Raw genomic sequence first — 27215 nt, 5'->3', positions numbered from 1 at the left:
GTCAAAAGTTTTTGAACAGTAAGATTTTTAATGTTTTTTAAAGAATTCTCTTCTGCTCACCAAGCCTGCATTTGCTTTCTATTTGAATATATTTTAAAGTATAATTTATTTCTGTGATCAAAGCTGATTTTTTAGCATCATTACTCCAGTCTTCAGTGTCACATGATCTTCAGAAATCATAATAATATGCTGATTTGCTGCTCAAAAAATATTTATTATTATTATTATTTAAAACAGTTTTATAAACAATTTTTTTTCAGGATTCTTTGATGAATAGAAAGATCCAAAGATCAGCATTTATCTGAAATAAAACGCTTTTGTAACATTATACACTATACCCTTCAAAAGCTTGGAGTCAATATACATATATATATATATTTTTTTATGGGAGAAATTATAGAAATTAATACTTTTATTTAGCAAGGATGATTTAAATTGATCAAAAGTGATGATAAAGACATTTATAATGTAACAAAAGATTTATATTTCAGCATTGATAATAATCAGAAATGTTTCTTGAGCAGCAAATCAGAATATTAGAATGATTTCTGAAGATCATGTGACACTGAAGACTGGAGGAATGATGCTGAAAATACAGCTTTAACATCACAGCAATAAATTATATTTTAAAATATATTCAAATAGAAAGCAGTTATTTTAAATAGTAAAAGAATTTCACAAAATTACTACTTTTGCTGTATGTTGGATCAAATAAATGCAGGCTTAGTGAGCAGAAGAAAATTCTTTAAAAAAACATTAAAAATCTCAGTGTTCAAAAATTTTGACTGGTAGTGTGTGTGTGTGTGTGTATATATATATACAGTATATATACTGTATACAAATGTTTCTCATATTAATTATTTTACATCTTATTTTGTGCACATTTGCAAATGAATAAATAAATAACTTTACCTGAGGTCGAATGCTGCTGCAGAACACACTCAGGGAGATTCTCTCTTCAGCAGCTGAATACAGTGATGATGATCTGCAGCTCTCACGATCTTACAGTGCCTTTAATAACTGTGGGTGGGCCTGTACTGGAGCCAGAAATATTTTCTCTACAATAACTTAAGTAATTTTCTCTTGTGACATGAAGATATTTATTTGAACGGATTCCTTTTGTGTAGAAATTCCTTCACTCTGTACAGATAGATGTGAATGTAGATGGAATGATGATGAGCAACTTTTTCCAAAGCAGCTTTACAAAAACAGTAAAACTAACCCTCCAGTGAGTGAGCTAAAGGTGACTGGAAAGATTCATGCTAATTAATTTAATAATCTGTTAATGAATTCTGTGTGTAAATAATGTTTAACCAATGACATTAAAAGCTTCCGTTCATCCTAAAACCACTGGAAGCACACAGGTGATCAAGTAATATGGAGTTTATGAGATGTGCAAACTAACAAGATTATAACATAGCAGGTTAATAAGTCAATTAAATGAGTCACATCATGCAAACAACTGATGTCAGTGTTGTGGCTCTAACAGGGAGAAGGGTCCGGCAGCAGACAGGCACTTGCACGCTCAGACACCTGCGCTTCCGCAAGTGACGTCAGTCGCAATTTTTATTTATTTTTTTATTTTTATTGAATCTCTTTGAATTTTACAACAGTAGCTAGGTGGTGAAGACAAGAAAAAAAGACAAAATTACAATGTCACTTGCAATCGCCACCTGCACTCTCCGCTAACTGCGACGTCACTTGCAATCGACACAAATGGTGCGTGTTGCCAATGGAGACGAGATGCTGTGGTGGTTAAACAATTAAAACTAATTTAGTACCATAACGTACAGGGTCCTGCAAGACACCTGTAGGAGAAAAAGACAAGACCCACAAATCCGTGGCCACAGAACAGCAGAATATGAACACAATGCGCAAAGTCTCCCGTTAAGCGTTTTCCTCCCGTTGAAAGCCATAAACACTTAAAGGGATAGTTTACCCAAAAATGAAAATTGGCCCATGATTTACTCACCCTCAAGCCATCCTAGGTGTATGTGACTTTCTTCTTTCAGATGGATCCATTCGGAGTTACATTAAAAATGGTCCTGGCTCTTCCAAGCTTTATAATGGCAGTGGGCGGGTGTTTCTGTTCAACAGTCCAAAAGAAGTCCTATAAAGTGCATCCATCCGTAATAAAAAAAGTGTCCCACACGGCTCCGGGGGGTGAATAAAGGCCTCCTGTAGCGAATCTATGCTTTTTTGTAAGAAAAATATGATTCAATTCCTCCGTCCTCACGTCTTTTCCTTGCATCCTGAAGGGGTGGAGCTAAGACGCGAGGAAAGGAATTGAAGATGCACAAATAAGAATTGAGAAGCACCCCAAGTGAAATGATATATCCTCGCTCCCTTTAGCGTCACTTCAAAGCATCATCAGCTGCGCTAAAGGGATCTGCCCTTATGTTGTTAAAGTTTGTTATTTAAGACATTCATAATAAATATTAATAAAGCAAGATGCCCTGTTTTAAATATATGACATATATGGTTATTTAAACTGCAAAGGTAAAATGTAAATTCAAATTATTACAACAGATGTGAAGGGGGAGGAGAATTTAATCGTGCATCAGTTTTTTCGATGAAAAACACTTCCGCAAAGGATACACCTGTGTATCCTCGCTCATGACTCCTCAGGAAGCCTCCTCACTCCTCTATCCTCGCCTCCTCGCGGTGCGGCTGAGCGCGATCGGTTTCCGGGTCATAGGATGGAGGACGGAGGAGCGAGGAAATGAGGAGGGATACTGAGAAGCACCTCATCGGTGTGTTCCAAACAGCATATATCGCCCTCCGAAGGGCACTTCGGAGTGAAAACTATCATGGCCGCCATATTGAAGGGTCGTTCCAAACCGAAGTGCTCAAAACTGGCCACTTCAAAGGGCCCTTCGGAATGAAGGATTTCGAAAGGGTACAATTGATGGACACTTCAGGCCCCCACGATTCTTTGCACAGGGAAGTTGTTTGGGGTCACAGAGTTCGACTTCACCTATAAATGTATGTATAGACGATTCAACCAGTGTACAAAATGTGCGACAAAGGCCCCTCCTTGATCGTCTCGTTAAGGTGAAGCAGAAGTGCATTCCAAAAAAATGCTGCATCCCAATGTGCCTACTTATACTACGCCCTTAAAGTATGTACACTTTTGGTGAAGAAAAAGTACACACTTTTGAGTGTGTAGTAGAAGAGTAGGCAAGCTTTGGGATATAGTATAACGTCATACAATTGCGTCTTTAACGGGGCGCTCTGTCGCATAATTACACGCATCCTGTCACTGTAAACTGGCCTGTCAATCATCTTGTCACAGTTTATTTCATTTAACTTTCTACCGTATCGTAGAGAAATGAAGTAGCACGTTGATCTGCCAGCCGTGGGTCTTTATGCAGAGAACTCTGCTCATATTTTTTTGCGTAATGATGCATTTAAAAGTTAATGGCCAAACGGATGTTTATAAAAGTTCACATTGTTGTGGTAGATGAAATATCCTAACACAGATAACATTGAATACAATTTTCTACCAGGTTAAATGTTGATTATTAGTAACTCAAACCCCTTTATCTAAACCTGTCTACTTAACAATCGGTCGCGCACATCCGCCATGTTTGTAGTTTTTTATTCGTGTTTGTAGTTCTGAACCGAATCATTCGTCAAAGCGCAATGGATTGTGGGTAATATTAGCCATCAGAGTGTGCACAGATCCACACTTCACAAATCTACCTGAAATAGTAGACCATCCGGGGACTTCTGGCATACTCTTTTCAACATACTATGCTTTGGGGCACACTTATTTTAATCTCACATACTATTTAGGATGGATAGTATGAACACTGGGACGCAGGGAAAGAGTTTTTGTTTTTACCCCTACACCCCTCATTCCTTCGAAGCTCTCACTCTGGAGGGTAAACCCTTTGAAGGGGTTAGGGCACAGGGATGAGCCCTTCCGAATGGAACGCAGGGATTGTCTGCAGCCAACAGGAGGAAACTTCTCTGAGATAAAGGTAAGTGCTGCCCCCTGCTGGACAGAGAGAACTGCAACATGATCCAAAGCCAGATTTCTTTTCTTCTGCGGAACATAAAATACATTTAAATGGTTTTTCAATGCATTAGCAGTTTATTTAGTGATGTCAAGCCCCAGCAAACAAATAAACAAATAAAAGTAAATATAATGTGTGTGTGTGTGTGTGTGTGTGTGTGTGTGTGTTGCTGCCCCCTGCTGGACAGAGAGAACTGCAACATGATCCAAAGCCAGATTTCTTTTCTTCTGCGGAACATAAAATACATTTAAATGGTTTTTCAATAAATTAGCAGTTTATTTAGTGATGTCAAGCCCCAGCAAACAAATAAACAAATGAAAGTAAATATAATGTGTGTGTGTGTGTGTGTGTGTGTATGTATGTATGTATGTACGTATATATATATATATATATGCTTTTTACTCACCCTCATGTTATTCCAATGCCGTCTGACTTTGTTACTTCATTAATTTATTAAGTTTTGTGAATTGCATTGTTACTTTATTTGTTTATGCTACATTTTAATTTAAGTATTACATTAAAATGACATTTTTGGCATATTATTCTTCTCCATTACTTTTTTAATTTATTCCTTTTTGTGAATTGTATTATTTTATTTGTTTATGCTGACTTTAATTTAATTGAATTAAATAGTTTAATTATTATATATATTTATTTGGCAGATTATCTGTATCTGTAAATTTTTTTTTGTTTGAATTAATCCCGTTTGACAAATGTTACTTCATTAATTTATTTATCGCTATTTTACTGTATTTGTTAATGCTGCATTATGTGCGTGTGTGTGTATGTTTATGTGTGTATATATTTATATTTATTGTATGTACGTATATATATATATATATATATGCTTTTTACTCACCCTCATGTTATTCCAATGCCGTCTGACTTTGCTACTTCATTAATTTATAAATTTTTGTGAATTGCATTGTTACTTTATTTGTTTATGCTACATTTTAATTTAAGCATTACATTAAAATGACATTTTTGGCATATTATTCTTCTCCATTAGTTTTTTAATTTATTCCTTTTTGTGAATTGTATTATTTTATTTGTTTATGCTGACTTTAATTTAATTGAATTAAATAGTTTAATTATTATATATATTTATTTGGCAGATTATCTGTATCTGTAAATTTTTTTTTGTTTGAATTAATCCCGTTTGACAAATGTTACTTCATTAATTTATTTATCGCTATTTTACTGTATTTGTTAATGCTGCATTATGTGCGTGTGTGTGTATGTTTATGTGTGTATATATTTATATTTATTACATACATTAATATTATATATTTAATTATTAAATCAAATTTAAATGCAGCATAAACAAATACAGTAACAATATATTATTTAAATAATTAAAAAAATAATTAAAACATTTAATTTAATAATTTAATTGAAATATTTCACTTTAATATTATTTTTACTCAGTCATGTTGTTCCAATCACAAGAAAACATGCTGCTATTTACATACAATACAAGTTAAAATTGGACAGAAAACAGCATAAAAGCAAACATGAAAAGCGTCTATATGAATTGTGTGCTACATTCCAAGTCTTTTGAAGTCATAAAATAGCCTTGTATTGTATGAAAATCTTGCAGAATAAATGTAGCACTACATCAAAACTTTTGAATATCTACTTCAATTTATTTGGTCAGTAAAATCAATGTATCATCTTCATTTCAAGTGAAAGAGGAGAGCAACATTCTCTCGCACGCTCATCTCGATCACAGACACACTTACATTCACGAGCATTCAGCGAAAGCAAGTCAAAGGTGAATGATTCTGGTTAAAATCACTGAATCATAAACAAATCAGTGCATAAGTACAACTGTAATACTGTGAATATTATTATTATGTTAAGGTCAAATAAATGAATTTCCCACATGTTCATTACAGTTACATGTACTCAATCTCTACTGTGTGCTGTATTAATATTGTACTCAGATAATAGGATTATTGTTAGCAAATTCAAAGAAGTCTGCCTACAACCGTAATAAAAAAAAAAGTCTTGTTTCTGTCTACTATTTACTTTAATCTACACAAAAACTATGTTCCGAACCCCAGTGAGCTTCCTATCTAGACAGCATTTTAAGACATCATAATAATTATGCTACCTTCAAGATACTTTCATTTGATCAAAATGTTAAATGCAATCCCATAATGCATTGCAAACTCTATTGTCTTCTGTGTGCATCACATGAATAGCACTATTTGTATGACGCACGGAGTTGTGGCTTAACAAAATTAGTCTCACCCAAGTTCACCCAAAAATGAAAATTCTATCATTTATTCATTCTCTTTCTTCAACTGAGCACAAACGAAGATATTTTAAATAATGCTGTTGAACAAACAGTTGACGGTAGCCATTCACTTCCATAGTATGGAGAAAAAAATACTATGGAAGTCAATGGCTACCGTCAACTGTTTGATTGCAAACATTCTTTACATATCTTTTTTTGTGTTCAACAGGTGACAGAAATTCATACCGATTTGGATCAACTTGAGGGTGAGTAACTGACAGAATTTTAATTTTTAGGTGAACTGTCCCTTTAAGAGACAGCAAAGGCAGCTCACTAAACTTTGGAACAAAGTCAAAGTGTGTCCTGTATAGATAGGTAAAGGTTAATGCATCTTTTTAGTTTTCATACAGCTTTATTGAAGCGGAGAGCTGATCTGGGGTCAGAGGTCGTGAATGATGAGAGCTGCAGTGCTGTATTAGCACTGATCTGACGTCAGTGCATAAGGCAATGAGCTTTACATTCAATAATGCCATTTAGCTTAGAGAATAGGAAGCACTGTCATAAAAACCAGTGTGAAGGAAATCCTCCTTTTAAGTATATTTGAATGCATTTTTTTAAATGAGAAGATGCTCTCTTTGCACGGCATTGCTTGTGATAAAGTCAACACGAATTCAGATTCGATCCGGTTTACTTTCTTATTGCACATTCCTGGTCCTTCATCAGTACATGTTATTCTGAACAAACAAATGTTTAGCTTCATTATCCTTCATCAAAATGTCATCCAAGACTGAAAGCACTAACTTTTCATTCATCATTCAAGTCTCATCCTACATTTGTTTTCTTGTCGTTTCTTTCATAAATGCATCATATTATGCAAGTAAAATGGATCGTGAGCCGAGTTTCATGTTAACTTTAATTCTAATGCCTTCATGCACCAGTTTAATGCATGTATACAATTTGGAAACGCATGACCGTCGTCATGTCAGTGTCAATCTTCCCTTGTCTTCTGCTCTTCATCCTCATCATCCTCTTCCTCCGTCACTGGATTCCCACCAGGTCAGTGATGGGTGGCGCAAACACCATCAGCTCCTGATATTTGTGGAAGAACAGACGCAGACGGGAGACGTAACCGTCCTCCAGATACGGCAACTTCTTCTCCTTCAGATACCGAGACACTATAGGCTTCACCTGAGACAATAAACACATGCATATTCATTATTACTATTCATTTACTATTAGATATATTTACTTGCCATATTATCTTTATCAATTTGTTTATCATTTTTAATGAATATTGCTTCATTCATTTATAATTTTTTTTGTGAATTGTATTGTTAATATTGTTACTTTGTTTATCCTGCATTTTAATTTAATTTAAACAAACAATTTGTTTTACTTATACATATTTATTGGCTGTATTATCCTTGCCATTTTAATGAATCTTGACATCTTCATTAATTTATTCCTTTTTTGTGAATCATATTGTTACTTGATTTGTTAATTCTGCATTTTAAATCAATTAAATATTAAATTATTAATTATTTTAAATTATTATAAAAACTGTTACTTTATTTTTTTATGTTGCATTTTAATCTAAATATTGAGTTAAGTTATTAATAATGTGTACATTAAATTGCATTTTGGGGGGGGGGGCGGCATATCCTTATCCATTAGTATAATTATTCAATTTAATTATTAATTCAATTATTACTTTTTGTGAATTCTATTAATACTTTATTTGTTAAGGCTGCATTTTAAGTTAATTTAATACATTATTTTAAATTATTTTAACTATTTAATTATTTAAATGATTAAACAATTTAATATTGTCTATGTAATATTACATTTTTTTATTATATTATTAAATATTAATATTATAATTATATATTATACATTATTAAATTTAATTACATGTTCCCTATGTCTTGTCTGGACTTTTATGTTGAAGTGTTTCCTGTGCTTTGTTTGTAGTCTGTTTGTTTATCTGTTCCTCTTGATTGGTCTCCCCAGGTGTGTCTTATCTCGTTAAGCTCGTTAGCCCCCCCATGTAAATAAATATCCCTTGTGTTTCACTTGTCCTTTGTCAGTCTTTGTTTCCTGTAATGCTCTCGTTCTTGTTTGGTTTCATTTATTAAATTCCCTGCGCCTAGATCCACGTTTCTGCTTGCACATTACATTATTCAATTAAAATGCAGCATAAACATTTAGAAAAAAATAACACGTCAATATTAAAATAATAAATTAATTAAAACAATTAAAATCATTTTATTAATTTAATTTAAATATTAAAAAATTACATGATTAAATGACAAATCAATTATTTACATGATTTAATAATTTAATTAAAAAAAAATTTTTTTTATATACTGCAGTTTGAGAAACCCTTTGTTCCATGTCCATATAAGCTGTGGCTGTCAGTATGAACGCTCACCTTCAGGCACATGTTGTCAGACAGGAATGGGAAGAGGTGATGCTCTACGTGGCAGCTGATGAGGGAATGGCCGAAGGTCCAGTCCAGCAGCGGGTTTCGGGGAAGGTTCAGGACTCCGTGTGTCATCTGGTAGATGCGTTTGGGCCGGTGAGTGGCAGAAAACATTGACAGGCCGATGTGCTGCGAAAGGGGAGACACAGAAACCAACTATAAAAAAAGAAAACTGCAACTACAACTCTATAGTAAGTCAAGTCAAGTCAAGTCACCTTTATTTATATAGCGCTTTTAACAATACAGATTGTGTCAAAGCAACTGAACAGCATTAATTAGGAAAATAGTGTCAATAATGCAAAATGACAATAGTAAACACTCATTTTTCAGTTAAAGACAGTTCATCATTGAATTCAGTGATGTCAACATCCAGCTCAGTTCAGTTTAAATAGTATCTTTGCAATCATATCAACGATATCGCTGGAAATGAAGTGAAGTGTCCCCAACTAAGCAAGCCAGAGGCGACAGCGGCAAGGAACCAAAACTCCATCAGTGACAGAATGGAGAAAAAACCTTGGGAGAAACCAGGCTCAGTCGGGGGGCCAGTTCTCCTCTGACCAGACGAACCAGCAGTACGGAAAAATCAATTTAACAATGTAACAATGAAATGCTGAAACAGAGAAGATTATGGCGCCTTTAAGCGATTCCACCTTTAGTTCAGTGTGTGTGTTTTATCTTTAAGTGGGATGAAACACGTTCAGCGGCCCGAGAGACGCCACTGACACCACAGGGGGCCCAAACTAGACAAAACTTATAGCACATACAAGCATTTATCACACACACATACTGTAACACACTGCAGCTATGAACAGAGCAACTCAGCATTCACTCCTAAACAAAGGTCTCACACATCGCTGTGGGTCTCAGAGCCGACGGCTGCCCTTTAAAAAGCTTTAAACCAGCAAAAAATACCTCAGAGGATCAGCACAATACAGAAGTACATTCTCCCTTTGCTCTGCCTGGGAAAATCATGCGTGAATTGTTCTCCACCGTTTTATGTTTTTCTACAAACGAACCCTGTGAACCTCCGCGAGCAGGAGAGGAGAACAAAGCCACATTGAGCAGGTCTCGCAGGAAAAGATGGAGAGACACACACAGACAGGGATGGATTGATGCAGACTTTAGCTTAATAGCTTCGAAAGATCACGCTCAGAATGATTACTCTTATGAACCAGAGAGAGACGACAGAAAAATGTAGTGTTGAAGTGTTACTGTAGGGCGAGGGAGTTTGTTAGTGGAGTGTGTGGTGCACTGGTTAAAGCTCAGGACCAAAGAAATACTACCGCCACTGTACCTTAACTCAACTGTTTTTATATTTTCTGAAGACAAGCAGTGTAAAAACAACTATAGCATGCAAAACCAACTGTTTTTATATAATGTGAAGAAAAGTGGTATACATAATTTAATTTATATTTTCTGAGCATGTAAAAAAAATATATTTTTTATATTTTCTGAAGATAAGCAGTGTAAAAATGTACCCTATATTTTCTGATAATGCAAAAAAAAAAAAAAAAAAGTAATGCAAAACCAATTGGAATGATTCAATCTTATCTTTTCTGAAGATAAGTCATATAAACAATTTAATTAAAATTTTCTGAGCATGCACAAACAACTACATGTTTATATTTTCTGATTATAAGTAGTGTAAATAATTACGTTTATATTTTCCGAGCTTGGAAAAACAACTACAGCATGCAAAACAACTATTTTTTTTATATTTTCTAAAGATAAGCGATATTCTCAATTTAATTTTCTGAGCATGCAAAAACAACTATAACATGTAAAAACAACTATATATTTTTGCTTATACATGGTAGAAATTATATCATTTATATTTACTGAGAATGTCAAAAAGAGCCATAGCATGCAAAAACTATATTTTATATTTTCCTGAAGATAATTGGTGTAAATAATTGAAATAAATTTTCTGAGCATGCAAAAACAACTAAACATGCAAAAACAGTTGGGCTACTGTTGTGTGATGCTATGGTTGAATATCGAAAGCATTTGTAGAAAGCATGCAATTCCAAAAAAAGAATCAAAATCAGGTGCACAACAAAAAATATATATCATAGTCATATATCAAAATGCAGCTTGCATTTTTCTATGATGGTATATCTCACCTGAAATATGTTGACGTGTATGTACGGCAGGGAGAACATGGCTCTGCACAGAAGCATGACCACCAGAGCAGAGCTGCACGACAGTCCTGACACACACCTGAGCAGGTAATACTGAGAAAAAAACCCCAGACACACACACAGGACGGTGCGCAGGATCTGGAGCGGAGACTGACCCTTCAGCTGACCTGAAACACAAGAGAGAATATGCTAGAGGTTTCACTGATGATGAAGCTGGTACCAGCACATACACTCAAAGGTCAAATGCAAATATATGTAAATGTCCATCAGCTCAGAGTTAAATGAACTCGGTTGATGTGGTGTCCTAAGCAAAAATGTAATTTTATATCCTCAGTAAAAGAGCGTGAAACAACAATCACTGCTAATCAAAACAAAAGGATCACGTAAGATTTATCACTTGTGGCTTTATCTTATAATAACTGGTTAGGATGCACTGAGAAGCTGTGACTGTCGGGACCGAAAAGGGCCTCACCGATGGCGACGATGGGTGTGATGATGGGGACGGCCAGCGGCGCGATGAACAGGTAGACGGATCGAGGAAGGAAGGGGATTTTCCAGGTGCTGGAGTCTCCCAGACCGATCACATTAGTGTGAGCGTGATGCATCTTCACGTGAGCCTGAACGCCGGCCCGCGCAGAGAACGAGCCGCACACCTGAGAAACGCCAGAGATGAGCAGCAGCATTCATATGATGCATGCAGGGGTACAAAAGAGACATTTCTCACATTTCATCAAAATCTGTTCTCATTTAAGAGTTTTTGGATTTTGAAGATGATGTAAAATTAAGAATTGTGCACCAGTTCTAGGAGACTTATCAAATGTAAGTACATGTGGGGTGGGGGGGGGGGGGGGCATATCTTTATCAATGAGTTTATCCTTTGTATGAAGTTGCAATTTAATTTAATTATTCAATTTAATTAAAATAATACATGCAATTGTTTCAATTATTGAATATTTTCATTTACTAAGCTAATTAAACTATTTCGTTATTAAGTGTTTTAATTAAATATTTACATAAAAATAATTTAAAATAGTAAATATTTAAATTTTTAAATAGTAAATAGCAAAAACAGTAAAAAGTAAATAAATTAAAATATTTAATAATGTAAATTATTTAATGGAAAATTAAATAATTCAATTTAATTTCAATTTTAAATTAAATGTAGGTCAGATGTTCTTGCTTTTTGCACGATGCTTTTTTCATTCATAGCTCCAGTGCTGCTGTCGTCAAAGCTTTAAAGAGAAATGACTCAAACTGTTGTGCTAACATAATTTGCAATAAAAACTGCTTATACAATTATAAAGTTGAATAATTCTTTGGGGGCCCACTGTATGTGTGTTCATACTGTTACCATAGAATATGATCAACATTATGACTTTTGCATTCTTGAGAGGATGGAAACTGTAAATTAATCTAAATCCTCTTAATCCATGAAGTTAATTCATGAAGAATTAATCCGCTAAATTCTTTTGCATTCTCATATTGCAGAGAATTAACTGCATGTGAAACACACTGCGCTTTAAACATTAGTACAAAACCCCCTGATGACCCAAAACACATGGAATTAAAGAAAAAATAGAAACTAAATTGAAATTAAGGTAAAAACGGAAAGTACAGTGGGAGTACCAAGACCCAGAAATGGCAAAACCATGGTTCTTTTGGTGATTTTTCATGTAATAAATTATTTTACTACTTATAGATTTCCCAATAGATTCACAATGTTTAATAATTTCACATCGCCAGCAAATCTCACTTCGATGAAGAAGACGGCCCAGAAGTCGGCCCAGGCCGGAGACTCGCTGAGCGCGCCGTGACTGGCCAGGTGTGTCCCTTTAACGGTGATGACAGCGTGAGCCACACCCATTATCAGAACACCTGACAGGAAATACAGCGGCTGAGACGAACCCAACAACAGGAACCCTGCAGACACAAGAAGAGCATCACTGTAACAGTGCAGAGGTGCGGAGCACCACAAAGCAGGGACATCTAGATGACATTTATGCTCCATAAGCAAAGCTATGACACAAAAGGCTTGCATTATGTAACTATTAACAGGTTTAGAAATGAGTTGAGAAAACACTATACAAAATGTTGAAGTAGAAACTATTTTTACTCAGAGATTGCTAGTAAATTTCAAAATTAATTGCAGATAAATATCAAGTAACACATTGAATTCAACTGAAATTTTGATGTAGAAAGACTGAAGTAGTTTTTTCTTGTAAAACATGCTCTAGTAAACTTTTAAATTAAGGGTACGTTTATATGAAAACAGAAAAGTTTTCCTTTGCATTTTTGAAAAGTTTTGCGTACAGACAACAAAATTGTCAAAACGATCCCTGTTCACGGATCTGTTAAAATGACTAAAAACACTGTATTATGCATACCAGGCCAGCTGATAGTGATGTCGCTTTGTAAAGAAATACAAAGTAATACACATTTTTATAGACCGAACACGTAATATGACCAGTGTTGGGGGTAACGCATTACAAGTAACGCGAGTTACGTAATCCGATTACTTTTTCAAGTAACTAGTAAAGTAATGCATTACTTTTTTAATTTACAAGAAAATATCCGAGTTACTTTTTCAAAAAAGTAATGCCAGTTACTTTGTTTTCCCATTTATTGACTGACAAGTCTCCTGTCCCCATACTGGGAGAAATCAGAAGTGTTGTGTGCGCTGTGTGAACATGATGTTACTGTAGTTCTAGACTAAATGTGCATTAATTCATCCCACTCAGAAAAAACAGATTTAGTATTCATCAAAATGAATAAAAACGCATGTTGACGCAATATGATGCAAACCTGTAATAATTAAATATGTTAAATAACACAAATGTATCTAATCCCATTTTATTAACCAATGTCTTTGCTGCTGACCTTTGATGATCCAGTTCAACCATACTAATAAGCAAAAATGACTTTAGATAAACTAAGAATTGTGCTTCATTGTTTTTTTTATTGCTGAAGAGTGTTTCTTCTCCTGCGTTCTGCTGTACAGACGTGAATTTACTTTTCCTTCAGCCTGAGGATTATTCATTACACTTTTTGGTGTGAAAGGGCTTTTACATTTGCTATAAATAGAACTTCTTATATTAAAAACAATCTAGCCCTGCTCATATTTAAAAAGTAACGCGAAAGTAACGCAAAAGTAATGAAACGCATTACTTTCCATAAAAGGTAACTAAGTAACGTAATTAGTTACTTTTTTATGGAGTAACGCAATACTGTAATGCATTACTTTTAAAAGTAACTTTCCTCAACACTGAATATGACGTCACCTTTTTCACAAATTAACATTTTCAGAGTTTTCACGGAGATGATAACGGTGTCGATTTCAAAAACGTGCACTTTGAAACCCATTTTTAGGCCCCCAAAATGCCACTGAAGTGTAGACGAAACACGTAAAAAGTTTAAAAACGTTTTTAGTTGAAAACAGTGTCGCGTAAACGCCCCCTAAAGGTAGATTTTATATTTTTTAAATAAAAGAAAAGTTTTGCATTCATTGAATATTTTTTTATAGTGAATTTAGATACAGTGAATTTTGGCGTCTGCTAAATGAATAAATGCAAGTAACTTTGAATTCATGTTTCATTTGGTATCTTTTTAAAACTAAATTATGTATTTTGATGGCAATGTCTGGAGAATTATGCTTCCAAACGGGGGAAGTTTGAGAGTGTGATTATCTGATTTATTATAATATTTTTGGGCATTATTATGTATTATTCGTAATGTCGGATATTGTTTGGTGACACAGTAAACTCATTTCTCTCATGGGACACAATAAAAAGTAAGCTTAAACTTAAGCAACTACAGTACTATAATAACATATTTATATGAAAACAAAATATCATGCAGTTCATGCCTTTTTAAGATATATTTGGTGTCGTTTGCTCTGTTAAATATTTTTTCATCCAAAGACTGGAGAAAATGCTACAAAATTTCTAAAATATGATGCTAATAATTAAATTGTGCCATGTCCTGTTGTTTTGGCTAGTATAATACAGCATTAAATGATCTTTTTCTAATAATGTAGCAGTCTTGACCCCCATCATTGGTTTCTCTCTGAAAGAGGAGTCAGTGGCTTGAGTGCTGCAGGAAACTGGATCTGCCCAATGGGAGGGAAGCACCCAGATCGAACTGGTCGCCATGACAACCACGCCACAGGAGCGCCTCGGTAATTTGGATATTAAAGGGATAGTTCGCTCAGAAATGAAAATCCTGTCATCATTTACTCGTCTACTTGTTCCAAACCTGTATGAGTTTCTTTCTTCTATTGAACGGTAAAAAATATATTTTGAAGAATGTTGGTAACCAAACAGTTTCTGGTTTCAACTGCCTGGTCTTCATTCTTTTGTTTTCAGCAGAAGAAAGTAATTCATAAAGCTTTGAAACAAGTGACTAAATGACGACAGAATTTTCATTTTTGGGTGAACTATCCCTTTAAGCCAATGTCTGAAAGCTTTAAAAGCGTTACTATATAAAGAAGCTGATCTGTTTGGATTGAAAGTCAAAGAACATTTGGCACAAAACTGAAGTTGTTGGTTTTTGTGTCAGTGTTAAAGCCAAGTTTCACCCAATAACCGGCTGGCACACAGTCACACCATTAGACTGCATGACTAAACAAATCAACAATTTGTTTTAAATCCACATTATCCAAAATACTCTCCATTAATAACATTACACACCTTTATACACTCATCCAGGCCGTTGTACACACACTTGAACACAATTATGTGTTGGAATGAAAACACTCACAACATAAAAACACAGATTGTTCCCTGGACTCCGAGCATCTATCAAGATGCAAATATTTTCAGGCTAAAGCAAGATACAAATTCGTATTCAGTTGTTAATTTCTCCACACACCACAAACTATTTATAAATTGTTTATGTTGCTTACATCATAAAAACAAGAAAGAAAAAAAAGAAAGTATATTAGTATATAAAACAGATTATTGGATTTTTTTTTGCAAGAAAATACTACTTTAGTCTTTCTACTTAAATTCTTCACATTTATTTTGTCATTGTGAATTTCTGAATGAAAACTATTTGAAAGTTGAAAAAAAAAAAAAAACTAGTTGAAAGTCCCCCCCAAGATATGATTGGAAAAAAAGTAAATTAAATTATATTTTGCATTAAGAAAAATAAAGCCTATTAGCATTGCCATACATATAAGTTCAATGCATATTATATATATAGATATATAGATAATGTGGGTAAGTTTCATGTAAACTACATAATGGATTCGAAAAAGGAGTTCTTTTGTTTCGAGATTCTCCCAAAGAGCCTGTGTGTCTAATCAGTCTTTTTGTGTCTATAATGAAAAAGTGGTCAAAGTGTGTGTGTACCTGCCGGTAAACTGATGAAGGCTGCGGTGAGGATGCTGCAGTCTATTCCTCTCCTCTCCCACCAGCTGCTCTCTCTCACACTCTTCTGCACCAGGCGCGTGAGCTCCATCATCAGCGTCTCCCGCTCCGCGTCCGGCTGCGACTTCCCCTGCGCTCCGTCCCCGTGTCCTTCACCATCCCGGGACGCGGGGCCTCGTGGGCTGCCGGTCTCTCTCCTCTCCTCAGGAATGTTCTGCATGCTGGCGCTAGAGTTCAGAGACGCATGGCTCACGCACACACTCTCCGTCCCGTCCGCGAAACAAGGGAGGGAGTGACTTTAGTGCTGACTGCGCTAGAAACGCGCTCACTCTGTCTTTCTCGTTCCCACGGCGATGCTTTTGGCAGGAGTGTCCTCACAGCTGCAAGAGCCCTGCGTCATCTCCTATCACAAGAACAACACACACACACAGCTATAGAATGCATTTTAAAACCACTATAATAATTCTACAATAAATTCAACAAATTTCTGTTCAAGACAGAATCAATTAATTTACACATGAATTCTGCTATTTCTGTGTAAACAAACCAACAAACAAAAACCTGTCAAATCACAAAATCAATTTAGGCAAGAATAGTTTTACGGATGATTTATACTGAAATGTGTTCAGTATGGTTTAATTACATAGATGTTTGAAAATTTCTTTTATTTACACAGAAATTCAGTAAATATTGTGTTTTAAAAAAAAATTTTTTAAAAAAGTTGCAAAATTCATAAAACCATTTGACAAAAGTTTAATTTCTGTATATTATTTATATAAATGAAAGATGTTTTAACATACAATTTGCACACAAATTCTGCAAATGGAAATTATGTAAAACAATCAGTCAAATCACAAAATCATGCACGAATGTATGTAAAAAAAAAAGTATTTAAAATTTCTCATCTTTCTTGTTGCTACAAAGATGCCTTTGGTCCACAGTGCAGCAAGGGCCCATGTGGCGTCTTGAATTGCAAGAACAACACACACACACACACACACTCCTCGTACAGCTAGAATACATTACTTTCTCTCATCTGCTGACTCGCCCATGTATTCGGCAAACCCTGTTCTCCCTCCTTTCTCTCTCTCTCTCTTTTAATCTACTTGGCAGAAGACAAAAGAAACGTTGCAGCAAAAGAATGGAGTGTCAGAGAAAAAAAAAACAGGGATGAAGGACATGAGCAATTCTATACAGTACACAGACTATTTAAAATAACAATAAACATCAAATAATTCAAATGCAGGTCAGTAATAACAACTAGTTTATTAAAATGACATTTTAAAACAGCTGCACAATTTGTCACTGAACACCCTGGCATTTGGCTACCCTGACAACATATGAGTCTTGGGTCATATTTCACCTTCAAATCCAAAGAAAATACATATTTTTTAAATATATCAATTTTATATAGCATCAATATTTTTCTACAATTTACATAAGAAAATGTTTTACAATTTCTACATTGAAAATATCTTAAAATTCTCTGCTTGACAATGACTTACACAACAATGGTTTTACAAAACATTTACATATACATTTTTGAATGAATGTGTATAAATGAGCTATGACACAGGAGCAAATAAAAGCAATAAACTTGTATTCAGACAGGTACTGAACACACATACTGTCATGTATACTGAACATGCAAGAAGGGCTAGCCGTGTGTAGCTGAATTGTGTGGAGATGGAGTGTGATGGATAGACAGATAAAGTAACAAGAGTTATATCAGCTTTCAGCAGGTCAGCCTCTAAAACCCATAAATGAGCGGACAGCAGAGAAACACGGCACCCAGAACAAACATCTCACCCACTGAGCAAGAAGCTTTGACTGTGGTTGTTCAATAACATACACAGAACCATACATCAATAAAAATGTACAAACATCAGGTGGCCATTAAAGTATTTCACACACACCCAAACTCCAACCACCTCTCAGCTGGAGTCAGTCAACATACAATCATTCTTTCTAATCATCAGAATTCAAAAGATGAAAACTGTAAATTGCCTACATAACTTTTTACATAACTGAAATGTCTTTTGGCTGGACATTGATGCTGTCCAAAGCTCCATATATACAACTATGAACATGAAAAGACTGAATAATTCTTAAATGCATACGAATTTAGTTACAAATTAATAAAAAAACAAGGTAAGTATGTAACAATGTGGGACACTAAAGCTCTGATATAGATTTTTTTAACCACTAGAAAATTTGTCATATTCAAGCTGGGTTGTCATGTGACAAGGCCTCATTTACTTGGTCGGAATTGTTAGAGCTGAAAATTGTTGTGAAGATGAAAATGCAAATTACTGAAAATATTACTGCAAATTACTCTAATTTACGTTAGTCCTAAAAATACAGTATCAGCATGCACCGCAAAAACTCACAGCATGTATTTGGAACCACAATGTCTTCGATGAACCTCAAGCTGGTAAATAGCAGGTCAGATTAAAAGTTTCATTGAATTTAGCCGCCAAACTGCAAGGGCATTCATAACCGAAACCATCGGCACGTAGACTTCATTTTGCAAGCAGAACCTCTTTGTTCACAGTTTTGCTGGTTGGAAAGTGATGTGTGCCATAGAAGAGCTGTAGCTTTCCTCCCAGCCACAAGGAGGCAGCTGTTTTCTCAGGCACAGACACACACAATGGCTTTGTTCCAAATGCAGGTATAGGCAGAAAAAAAAAGAAGAAGTGAAATCGCACTGTGCAACCTGTTTTACTACCACAATGTGGTATTTCAAAGTGAAACAGAATATTTAGTTAGGAAAACAAGTTTGGTGGGACTTGATTTGATCAATCTGGTATTGACCGAACTGGTTTAAAAGTGAGTGTGGCATTCCAGAATGGAGTTAAAATGAATGAGAGTTTAATAAAACAATGCACAAGTAGCTATTTGTCAGTTATCGAACAGCCTGCACAGCTGTCAGCAGAAAAGCAAAGTAATTTCCCAGGAAGAGCAAATTACTGTATTTTGGGTAAAACTTTATATTAGGGAACACATATTCACTAACAAATAACTGTTTCCCTAAATAAACTCCTAATTTGCTGCTTATTGTAAGCAAGTAAGGTAGTTGTTGCAGTAGTGATGTTTAGGTATTGGGTAGAGTCAAGGGATCTAGAATAGGGACATGTATTAATATGTGCTTTAGAAGTACTAATAAATAGCCAATATGCTAGTAATATGCATGCTAATAAGCAAGTAATTATTAGTGAATAATGTTTCCTAATCTAAAGTGTTACCGTAAAATAAAAATTAAAAACACAAAAGCCAAATACATTTTTTTTGGAATAACAATAACTTTTTTTTCATAATTATTGTTTTGGCCAAATTCCCAGGCAGCATGTATACTTTACAGAGAAAGCAATCCTAGAATGCAACAAGCTCAGAGAAGAAAAAAAAATACATCCAAGATGGTAGATGACAGAAATACTGGAAGACTTGTCCAATACATGGGAGAAATGGACAAGTATCCCATGCACTTTGCATGAAGTGCTATCTGTGTGGCATGTTGAATTGCTGCCTATGTAGACACAAGGATACAGTTAATTAAGGATGCTGCCTTAATGCAGGCAGCAATAAAGTACACTAGGTTTTGGAACAGTCAATAACAGACATACATACACTCTACAGCACAGTGTCCTGCATGCCATCAGCATCGTCCAGAACATTGTTGCGTCTACTGCATGCATCAAGTAGTTTTTTGCGAGGTCCGAGTGGGATATGGATGCTAATGAGGTCTTGCTCAGAGCACAACAGCAACGCCTCCAGGTCCATCTGCTCTCTATGGAAAATGGAAAGGAAGTCACTCAGTCCCTGAGATGCCAGGAATACTTCTAAAGGACCTGACGATGGCTGAAGCTCATCATCCTCCTCCTCCAAACCCAGGTCTCCTTCCTCCCATGGCAAATCCTACAAGATGCCGCCACATGAGAACAATTATCATAATTATCATAAAGCCACTCTTCCAGATCTAGATGCAGTGTCTTCTCATAAACTGGTTAGATCAACAGATTTACACGGACTGATTCAGATTAGCACATTTACATTAATTCAGATCAACAGATTTCTATAACTTACACTAAATGGCCAAAAGTATCTGGACACCCATTTAATAATCAGGTTTGCATAATTTAATTATACTAAATACTAAAAAGTGTGTGAAGTCAAGCATGCAGTCATGCAATCTTCATGGACAGCCATTTTTGTACTAAAATAGAACCCTTTTTGTTCCAGTATGATGTCCCTGTGCACAAAGGTCAATAAAGACATTATTTACTGGTGTGGAACAACTTGAAAGGCCTTCCCAACCCCCCTGCCCTAAACCCCACTGAACACATTGGGGATCAATTGGAAACACAGACTGTAACCCCGACCACATGGCCCAACATCCAGTGCCAGACCATGTCTAATTGGGAGCAATTCCCTGCAGTCATGTTCCAAAATCTAGTGGAAAACCTTCCCTGAAGAGTGGAAGCTGGGACCAACACCCTATTAATGCCCTTGGTACTGAAATCAAATGATTCTTTGGGTGTCCACGTTTGGCTATGCAGTGCAGGGATGGGCAACTACAGTCCAGGAGAGCCATTGTCCTGCAGAGTTCAACTCTATCCCTAATCAAACACACCTGCCTATAAATTTCTAGTAAACGTGAAGACTTTTTTGCTTAGATTGGGGATGGAGCTAAACACTGCAGGACAGTGATCCTCCAGGACCGGAGTTGCCCATCCTTGATGTGCTGCAAGTTCAAGACAGCCAATATTAAGAGTCTAGTTCAGGGGTAGCCAACTCGCTCCTGGAGGGCCATCCTGGAGAATGTGGCCCCAACCTGAATCAAACCTGATACACACCTGATCCAGCTAATCAAGATCTTCTGGATTACTTGAAAACTACAGTCAGGCATGCTGGAGTAGGGTAAGAACTGAAGACCTTAAGAAGGTAGCCCTCCAGGAGCATTAACTTAAAACTAATCAGATGAATCTAGCACTTAATGATTCAGAAAGGTGCTGTAGGGATTAATAGGAACAAGTGGAATCCATATGGTATCTGCTGATTTTTGTTTGTACCTGCAAGTTCTTCTCTTGGAGACTCAATGAGCTGCCTATGCTGACTTCATCAAGACTGGGTGATCGCAGCGGCAATCTCCCCCGTAAGCGGACATTCGGGACCCGTCCCACTGGTTCACTCCCCACCACACTTCCCTCATTCTGTCCCATTCGGAACAACCCATCAGTCACATAATTCCGACGGAATACCATGGTACCGAGTCCTGGGCGGTTGAACAATGAGTCCCGACCCGAGTCTGTACTTATTTCGGAGTATGCAGCATCATACAGACCTGGATCACTGAGAGCCCGGGAAACAGTGTCTACCTCATCATCATCATCATCTGGCCTGATGTCCTGTTTACCAGAAAACATGTTACGGATGTTGAGCCGAGGGCTGGACTGCTGTCGTCGGTCGACGTACGTACCCTGCTTCAAGAACATGACGTCATTGCCCAGCTGAAGACCAGAGAGAGAGCGAACACTCCTTCGCCCATCTTCGGATATCTTGAATGTTCCATCACCTTGCTTCTTCTTCTCAAGACGCCGCTGAATCTTGGTCCGGCCTCTAGTTGTGGACTGAAGCGTTGCCTGTAAAAAGAACTTTATCATTGTCATATTCTTTGCCATACTTCAAACTGTATACTATACAAACTTGTTAGCATTGCCTCGCACACATCTAGAAACCCTATTTGAAGACTGACTACTGTTAGTGAACTAGCTACTCGAATAAGGAAGCAAGTTTTAATTTAGCAAATGCTTTATCTAAAGCAATATCCCAGCATCCTGGGGCTTTGCACAAGGGCATAACGGTGATAAGTCATGTGGGGACTGAACCAGCAACTGCTTTAATCTACTGCCAAGTGTTTAACAGAGTTCATGTATATGGACAGCCCTTTCTAAATTACAGGCTTACATATTTTAGCTACACTCTTTACTAACGATCATAAAGTCAAGTCATGCAATCTCCATAGACAACAAGTTTTTCCTAAAAGTTTTTTTTTTTTACCATTCCGCCATGATGATGCCCCCTTGCACAATGGTCAATAGAGAAAGCCACCTGCCCTGAACCCCACTGAACACCTTTTAGATAAATAAAAAACGCAGACTGTGAGCCAGGCTACAGTCTTATTGGTAATGTACTAAATTCTTATTCAGGGTTGTCCAATCCTGGAGGGCCAATGTCCTCCAACCTGCCCAAACACACTAGAATCCTGAAGAACTTGATTAGCTGGTTCAAGTGTGTTTGATTAAGAGTGGAGCTCCGTAGGATAGTGACCCTCCAGGAATAGGTTTTGGAACAGAGCTTTATAACTTGCTTGTCTATATTGACCTAATGGTTAAGTCCACTAAGCAAAGGTTTTATGTTGAGCATTACCAGTTCTATGCCCTTTAGTGTTGCTCAGGCACAGTACCTGTGAGTATGTCATGTTGGAGTCGAGGGTGCTGAACTGAGGGATCCTTCGACTCAGGGTGCTGCTGAAACTGCTGTAACTCATTGTATCTGACATGTCCATTGCAGCACTCTCTCTCAAGAAATGCTTCTCCATGCGTTCGTGATGCCTGCGCTGAAGCTTTTCACAGTCCTTAATGCGTTTTTCTGCATTACGGAAGGCACGGTCCTTTAATTTGCTCACCAGTCTGGGATTGATGGTGATCTGTTTGGCGGCGATAGTGTCCAGATATCGTACACAGTCCATGTGGCTCCTAGAGGCTGCCATGTCCAGTGGTGTGTGGTAGTCATTGTCCAAGCACCACACATTGGTGCCAAATGACACCAGAAAGGACAGACAGTTGAGATGGCCATTAGCTGCTGCCAGGTGAAGAGGAGTGTTTCCCCAAATATCACATTTATCTGGATCTCCTCTGTGGACCAAAAAAAACAACAGCGGATCGGTACCATCTAATTTACATTGTTACATGGTCAAAATTATTGGTTGATGGACATGGGTTTGTCAGTGACTGATACCAGTAATGATATTTAGAGAGCATGGTGGCTGATGGCCAATATATAATACAAATTAATAATGAAAAATGAGATGTTGACAATATTTATGCAAAATGTGTTTTGGCCAATGCGCTCAAAATGGCTGATTAATTGGCTTTGCCAATACACTGATCAATTACTAGTGAAAATATAGGGTGTGTGAATACATGTGTATGTACCCATGTGCATGTCGGTGCATGATAGCATGCGTTCATGTTCTGTTGTGTGGCAAGGTGTTGATCTGAATATGTAACATGATGCTTTGGAGCTCTACTTACCCACTGTACCACACATGTACACACACCCACACACATTATGCAAACTGCCTTTGTGGCTTACCTCTCGATGTCATTAAAAACTGTGCACCATGTAATGCATTCATCATCTTCAATGAAAGAGACCTGTAGTATTCATTACCAACCATACTGTTACAGACAATTCGTTTCATCTGTGTTGCATTCATGAGGCACTATGTTGACAATTTAGCACAAGTGCAAAACTCTGTTTATTGTAGGTTGGCATTACATTGAGAGCATGTTAACCAGTCATCATGGTGTCAAGATTATGTATGTTTGCAATGGCCCGTCAACAAACTGAAGTGCAACAGACCTTAATTAAGACAAATGCATTGAAAAGATGCTGTATATATACTCTGCATATTTAATAAGCTGTCTGCTCTCACTAAGGTCCTCTTTTAGTCTCAAATTCTAATATCTGCAAAGGTATAAATGGCAACCCCCCATTAGCAGAGACCAGCAGATTAAAATACTAAAGAGAGCAAAAACATGAAATCCTGAGGCGTATAATGGTGCTGACATTCAAGTTAACAAAATGCCAACAGCCAAGGAAACAGGCAGGCGGGAAGAGGAATAGCCCTAATTCATTATGTTGACCTTTAACTGTGAACATTAACATCTTTCTCTCTGTCTGGCCATGTGTAAAATTCCTCTCCATGAACGTGAATGCAGCCCTGGACTCTCTTTAAAGACTCAGCAGTAAAACTTACTGCTCATTAGAAATGTAGCACAGCGCTTGTCTGTACTCTAGACATATTGGAGCCGTGATGCTCAAATGGGTGATGCAAAGTCTGTTTTGTCTATCCCATTATTGATTGTTCCTAGTAGTGGTAAAGCAAAATAATTATGCTCTCAGCTATCAAGAATAGTGTATTACTCAGATCTTTTTTCATAATAATAATAAAAAACTTGCTACGGAATGACTTTTTGGGTGGCGTTACATACCTCTCCTCTCCAAACACCTGACTCCATTAATTAATCTAAAGCCCATGTTTCATAATCCATAATTCATAATCAACTCCTGATGGATAAAATCAAGTGCCTGCCATACATTTTTCTTGCTGAATATTTTGTTTTACTCAGAAATAGGATGGAAATAAGCAAAATGTCTTAAGTTAAACATGCTTTACAAATACAAATCCGTTCCATGAATGATTTGGAAGATATATGGAAAGGCAAAAACATTCTGTCAATTCCATGAAATCCAAATAAAAGCTATAAAAACTATAAAAATCAAAGTGATCCCCTCTCCTAAACACACACTTTGTGAATCATGAACTCTAAACGCTGAGTTATGACTCAAAATGCAGTCGCTTCTCTTTGTGAACATGTTTCAGTAACAGATCTGGTTCAGTCAGAGATCTGGAGGGACTGATGCAGAACACTAATTAGAGAACAGTGAGGGTGTTCACAGAGCAGAACATTTAGCTTTCATTATTAACCTGGTCAGGAGATAAGAGGCAGGTTATTTAGATCTAATTACCTAATGACTTGATAAACAATACAACACTAGTGCTCACTCCTAAAGCCAGAAAACTGTGCCATTATTCACTTTGCCTCATGTTTCAAACACATATGATGATATTTTCCTTGGAACACAAAAGTATACATTTTTGAAGAATCTTGATGAAGTTTTTGTCCCTATGTAAAATAAAAATAACAGCAAATGATTTTGGAACAACATGAGATTGCGAAATATGTTCATATTTGGTTAAAGATTCCAGCTAGATTGAGTTGAATGCTTCAGATATCCATGACATAGCAGATTATTACAGCATGCCTTCATCTGTAACTCCTCTGTATGCAGAGTTTAGTATTTAATATAGGCCTAATACCTTTAAGCAGTAATAACAGTAGCAACAGAAAAGCATCACTCAAGATAAAATTGCATTGTTCTCCTGGGTGACCTTTATTTTAATTAGTCCAGGACAGTAAATATGCAAATAAAACAATCCAGATATCCATCAGTGAGAGCGGCTGGGTGGAGGGCTAAATTATCTTAATGCAAATGTGATCTGATACAGGAGAACACAGAACTGCCATCCTGTTAATGAAACTGAATATGCCAAAACATAACCAGACCTGAGAGCGTGGTATATCATATTAATTATTTTAATAATGTTTCAACTCTTAAAATTACATGTTTCAAGTAGAACCAAATAACCATTTAAATGCATTAAAAATGAATAGATAAAAGAAATGTTCACATGCTAAGATTTTCAGATTGTACACTGCCAGCAAAATATAAACTGTATTTCTACACAATGTGTTTTAGGTGGAGTCTGACCCATCAGAAGCTTTACAGATGTTACTATACTATGTATTTCTGAAAAGAACATGGCTAGAATTTCAATAACAACCGCCTTCTAGAATTAGACTTATCAGATATTACCAAAATCTAAACAGAAAAAAACTCTATTATTATGTAATTTGGTGTCTCGAAATTTTAATTCTTAAATTAAAATGTTTTAAAGAATAAATACATGAATAACTATTTAAAAAACATATATTCTCCATAAATGGTTCACGCATCACTCACCCTCGTGCCATCACCAGCCGGAGTGCGTCCAGGTTGCCGTGGTGCGCGGCCCAGAGCGTCGGCGTCATTCCATCCTCATCCGGTGCGTTCAGATCTTTGCGCGTCGCCTCTTTCAGCAGGTGCAGGTGACCGTCTCGAGCCGCCCGGTGGTATTTGTCGTTCATGGCGGCGGCTGAACCCTCTGACCCGGCTCACGGACGGTCATTTGGCGTGCGTTGTGCGGGTATGGCGAGATTTCACGTGCGCTTCTGGCGTCTCCACTCGAGGAACTGCAGGCACGCTCGAGCGGTTGCTATGGGAGGATCCCTGGGATGGCCACGCCCACTTCCGATCAGCGCACACCTGACAGATGAGAACTCGGTGACACATTCAGGCAAAATCACACTCTAGTATATTACAAGAATGATAAACATTGATGCAAGATATAATGCAACGATTTGACACGACTGCCCGTTATATTTAGATAAAAACAAAACGGGCCAGTGGTATGAAGGACACTGCAAGTATATATATATATATATATATATATATACTTTGGGTCAAATATGGACTAACCCAACTGTTGGGTTAGATTTTTAAACGCAATTTTTAACTCAAAAGTTGGGTTAGTCCATATTTGACCCAAAGTTGGGTTGAAACAACCCAGCATTTTTTAGAGTGTATATATATATATATTAATTTGTATAAATATTATCTATTTTATATATGCATCCAGCCTGTAAAATTATATTATTCTCCATTGAGGCTACTCCCTGCAGCTGAGAAAATGAATACACAGCACAAACATTAAACTAATCCAATCTAAACGGAGGTAAACCCTGCTGTGACCTCAGCATAACCTCATTCTAGCAGATCTGATCAAACAAATCCAAGATGTGCTCTCGTTTTTGGCCACAGCATTATCATGGGAAGACTGGACTTGTCATTCTCATTTCTGAAGCTATTAAAGGTCTATTGAAAGTGCATGCTATTTTACCTTCATTACCTTTAATCCAAATGTGATCATTTGCGCTGCCTCTGAAATTGTTTGGAAATGACATTGCAAATCACTTATTTTCCCATGTCCTCTCTTCTAAGTGTAAGTCTCATCCT

General features: G+C 36.6%; 2 protein-coding genes across 2 annotated transcripts; both read right to left on the bottom strand.

Annotated features, from left to right (window-relative positions):
• Nucleotides 1–6478: 6478 nt before the first annotated feature.
• LOC107597735 (fatty acid desaturase 6-like) lies at nt 6479–16616 on the bottom strand. The gene is made up of 6 exons (XM_016288909.1): nt 16236–16616; nt 12641–12807; nt 11360–11540; nt 10870–11054; nt 8696–8875; nt 6479–7452 (listed from the first exon to the last, which is right to left on the bottom strand). Exons 1-6 carry the CDS (start codon nt 16471–16473, stop codon nt 7303–7305), a joined length of 1101 nt encoding a protein of 366 aa, XP_016144395.1. The 5' UTR covers nt 16474–16616; the 3' UTR covers nt 6479–7302.
• Nucleotides 16617–19688: 3072 nt separating this feature from the next.
• On the bottom strand, nt 19689–26401 carry LOC107597785 (Usher syndrome type-1G protein homolog). Its single transcript, XM_016288966.1, has 4 exons — nt 26124–26401; nt 22717–23167; nt 21323–21892; nt 19689–20168 (listed from the first exon to the last, which is right to left on the bottom strand). The coding sequence occupies exons 1-4, from the start codon at nt 26285–26287 to the stop codon at nt 19884–19886; spliced, it is 1470 nt and encodes a 489-aa protein (XP_016144452.1). The 5' UTR covers nt 26288–26401; the 3' UTR covers nt 19689–19883.
• Nucleotides 26402–27215: the final 814 nt, after the last annotated feature.

Source organism: Sinocyclocheilus grahami, unplaced genomic scaffold (genome assembly GCF_001515645.1).
Source record: "Sinocyclocheilus grahami isolate Dianchi unplaced genomic scaffold, SAMN03320097.WGS_v1.1 scaffold236.1, whole genome shotgun sequence".
Taxonomy (NCBI): Eukaryota; Metazoa; Chordata; class Actinopteri; order Cypriniformes; family Cyprinidae; genus Sinocyclocheilus; species Sinocyclocheilus grahami.
The sequence above is the reverse complement of the archived record's forward strand: the minus strand, read 5'-3'. Positions and strand labels throughout refer to the sequence as shown.

Coding starts and splice junctions, on each gene's coding strand:
- LOC107597735 (XM_016288909.1), bottom strand. CDS start 16,473: ATGCAGAACATTCCTGAGGAGAGGAGAGAGACCGGCAGCCCACGAGGC. Junction 12,808..16,235: donor CTTCATCAGTTTACCGGCAG/GTACACACACAC, acceptor TTGTGTCTGCAG/GGTTCCTGTTGTTGGGTTCG. Junction 11,055..11,359: donor CACACCCATCGTCGCCATCG/GTGAGGCCCTTT, acceptor CTTGTGTTTCAG/GTCAGCTGAAGGGTCAGTCT.
- LOC107597785 (XM_016288966.1), bottom strand. CDS start 26,287: ATGAACGACAAATACCACCGGGCGGCTCGAGACGGTCACCTGCACCTG. Junction 23,168..26,123: donor CGGCTGGTGATGGCACGAGG/GTGAGTGATGCG, acceptor TTTGGTCCACAG/AGGAGATCCAGATAAATGTG. Junction 21,893..22,716: donor CCAACATGACATACTCACAG/GTACTGTGCCTG, acceptor TTCTTTTTACAG/GCAACGCTTCAGTCCACAAC.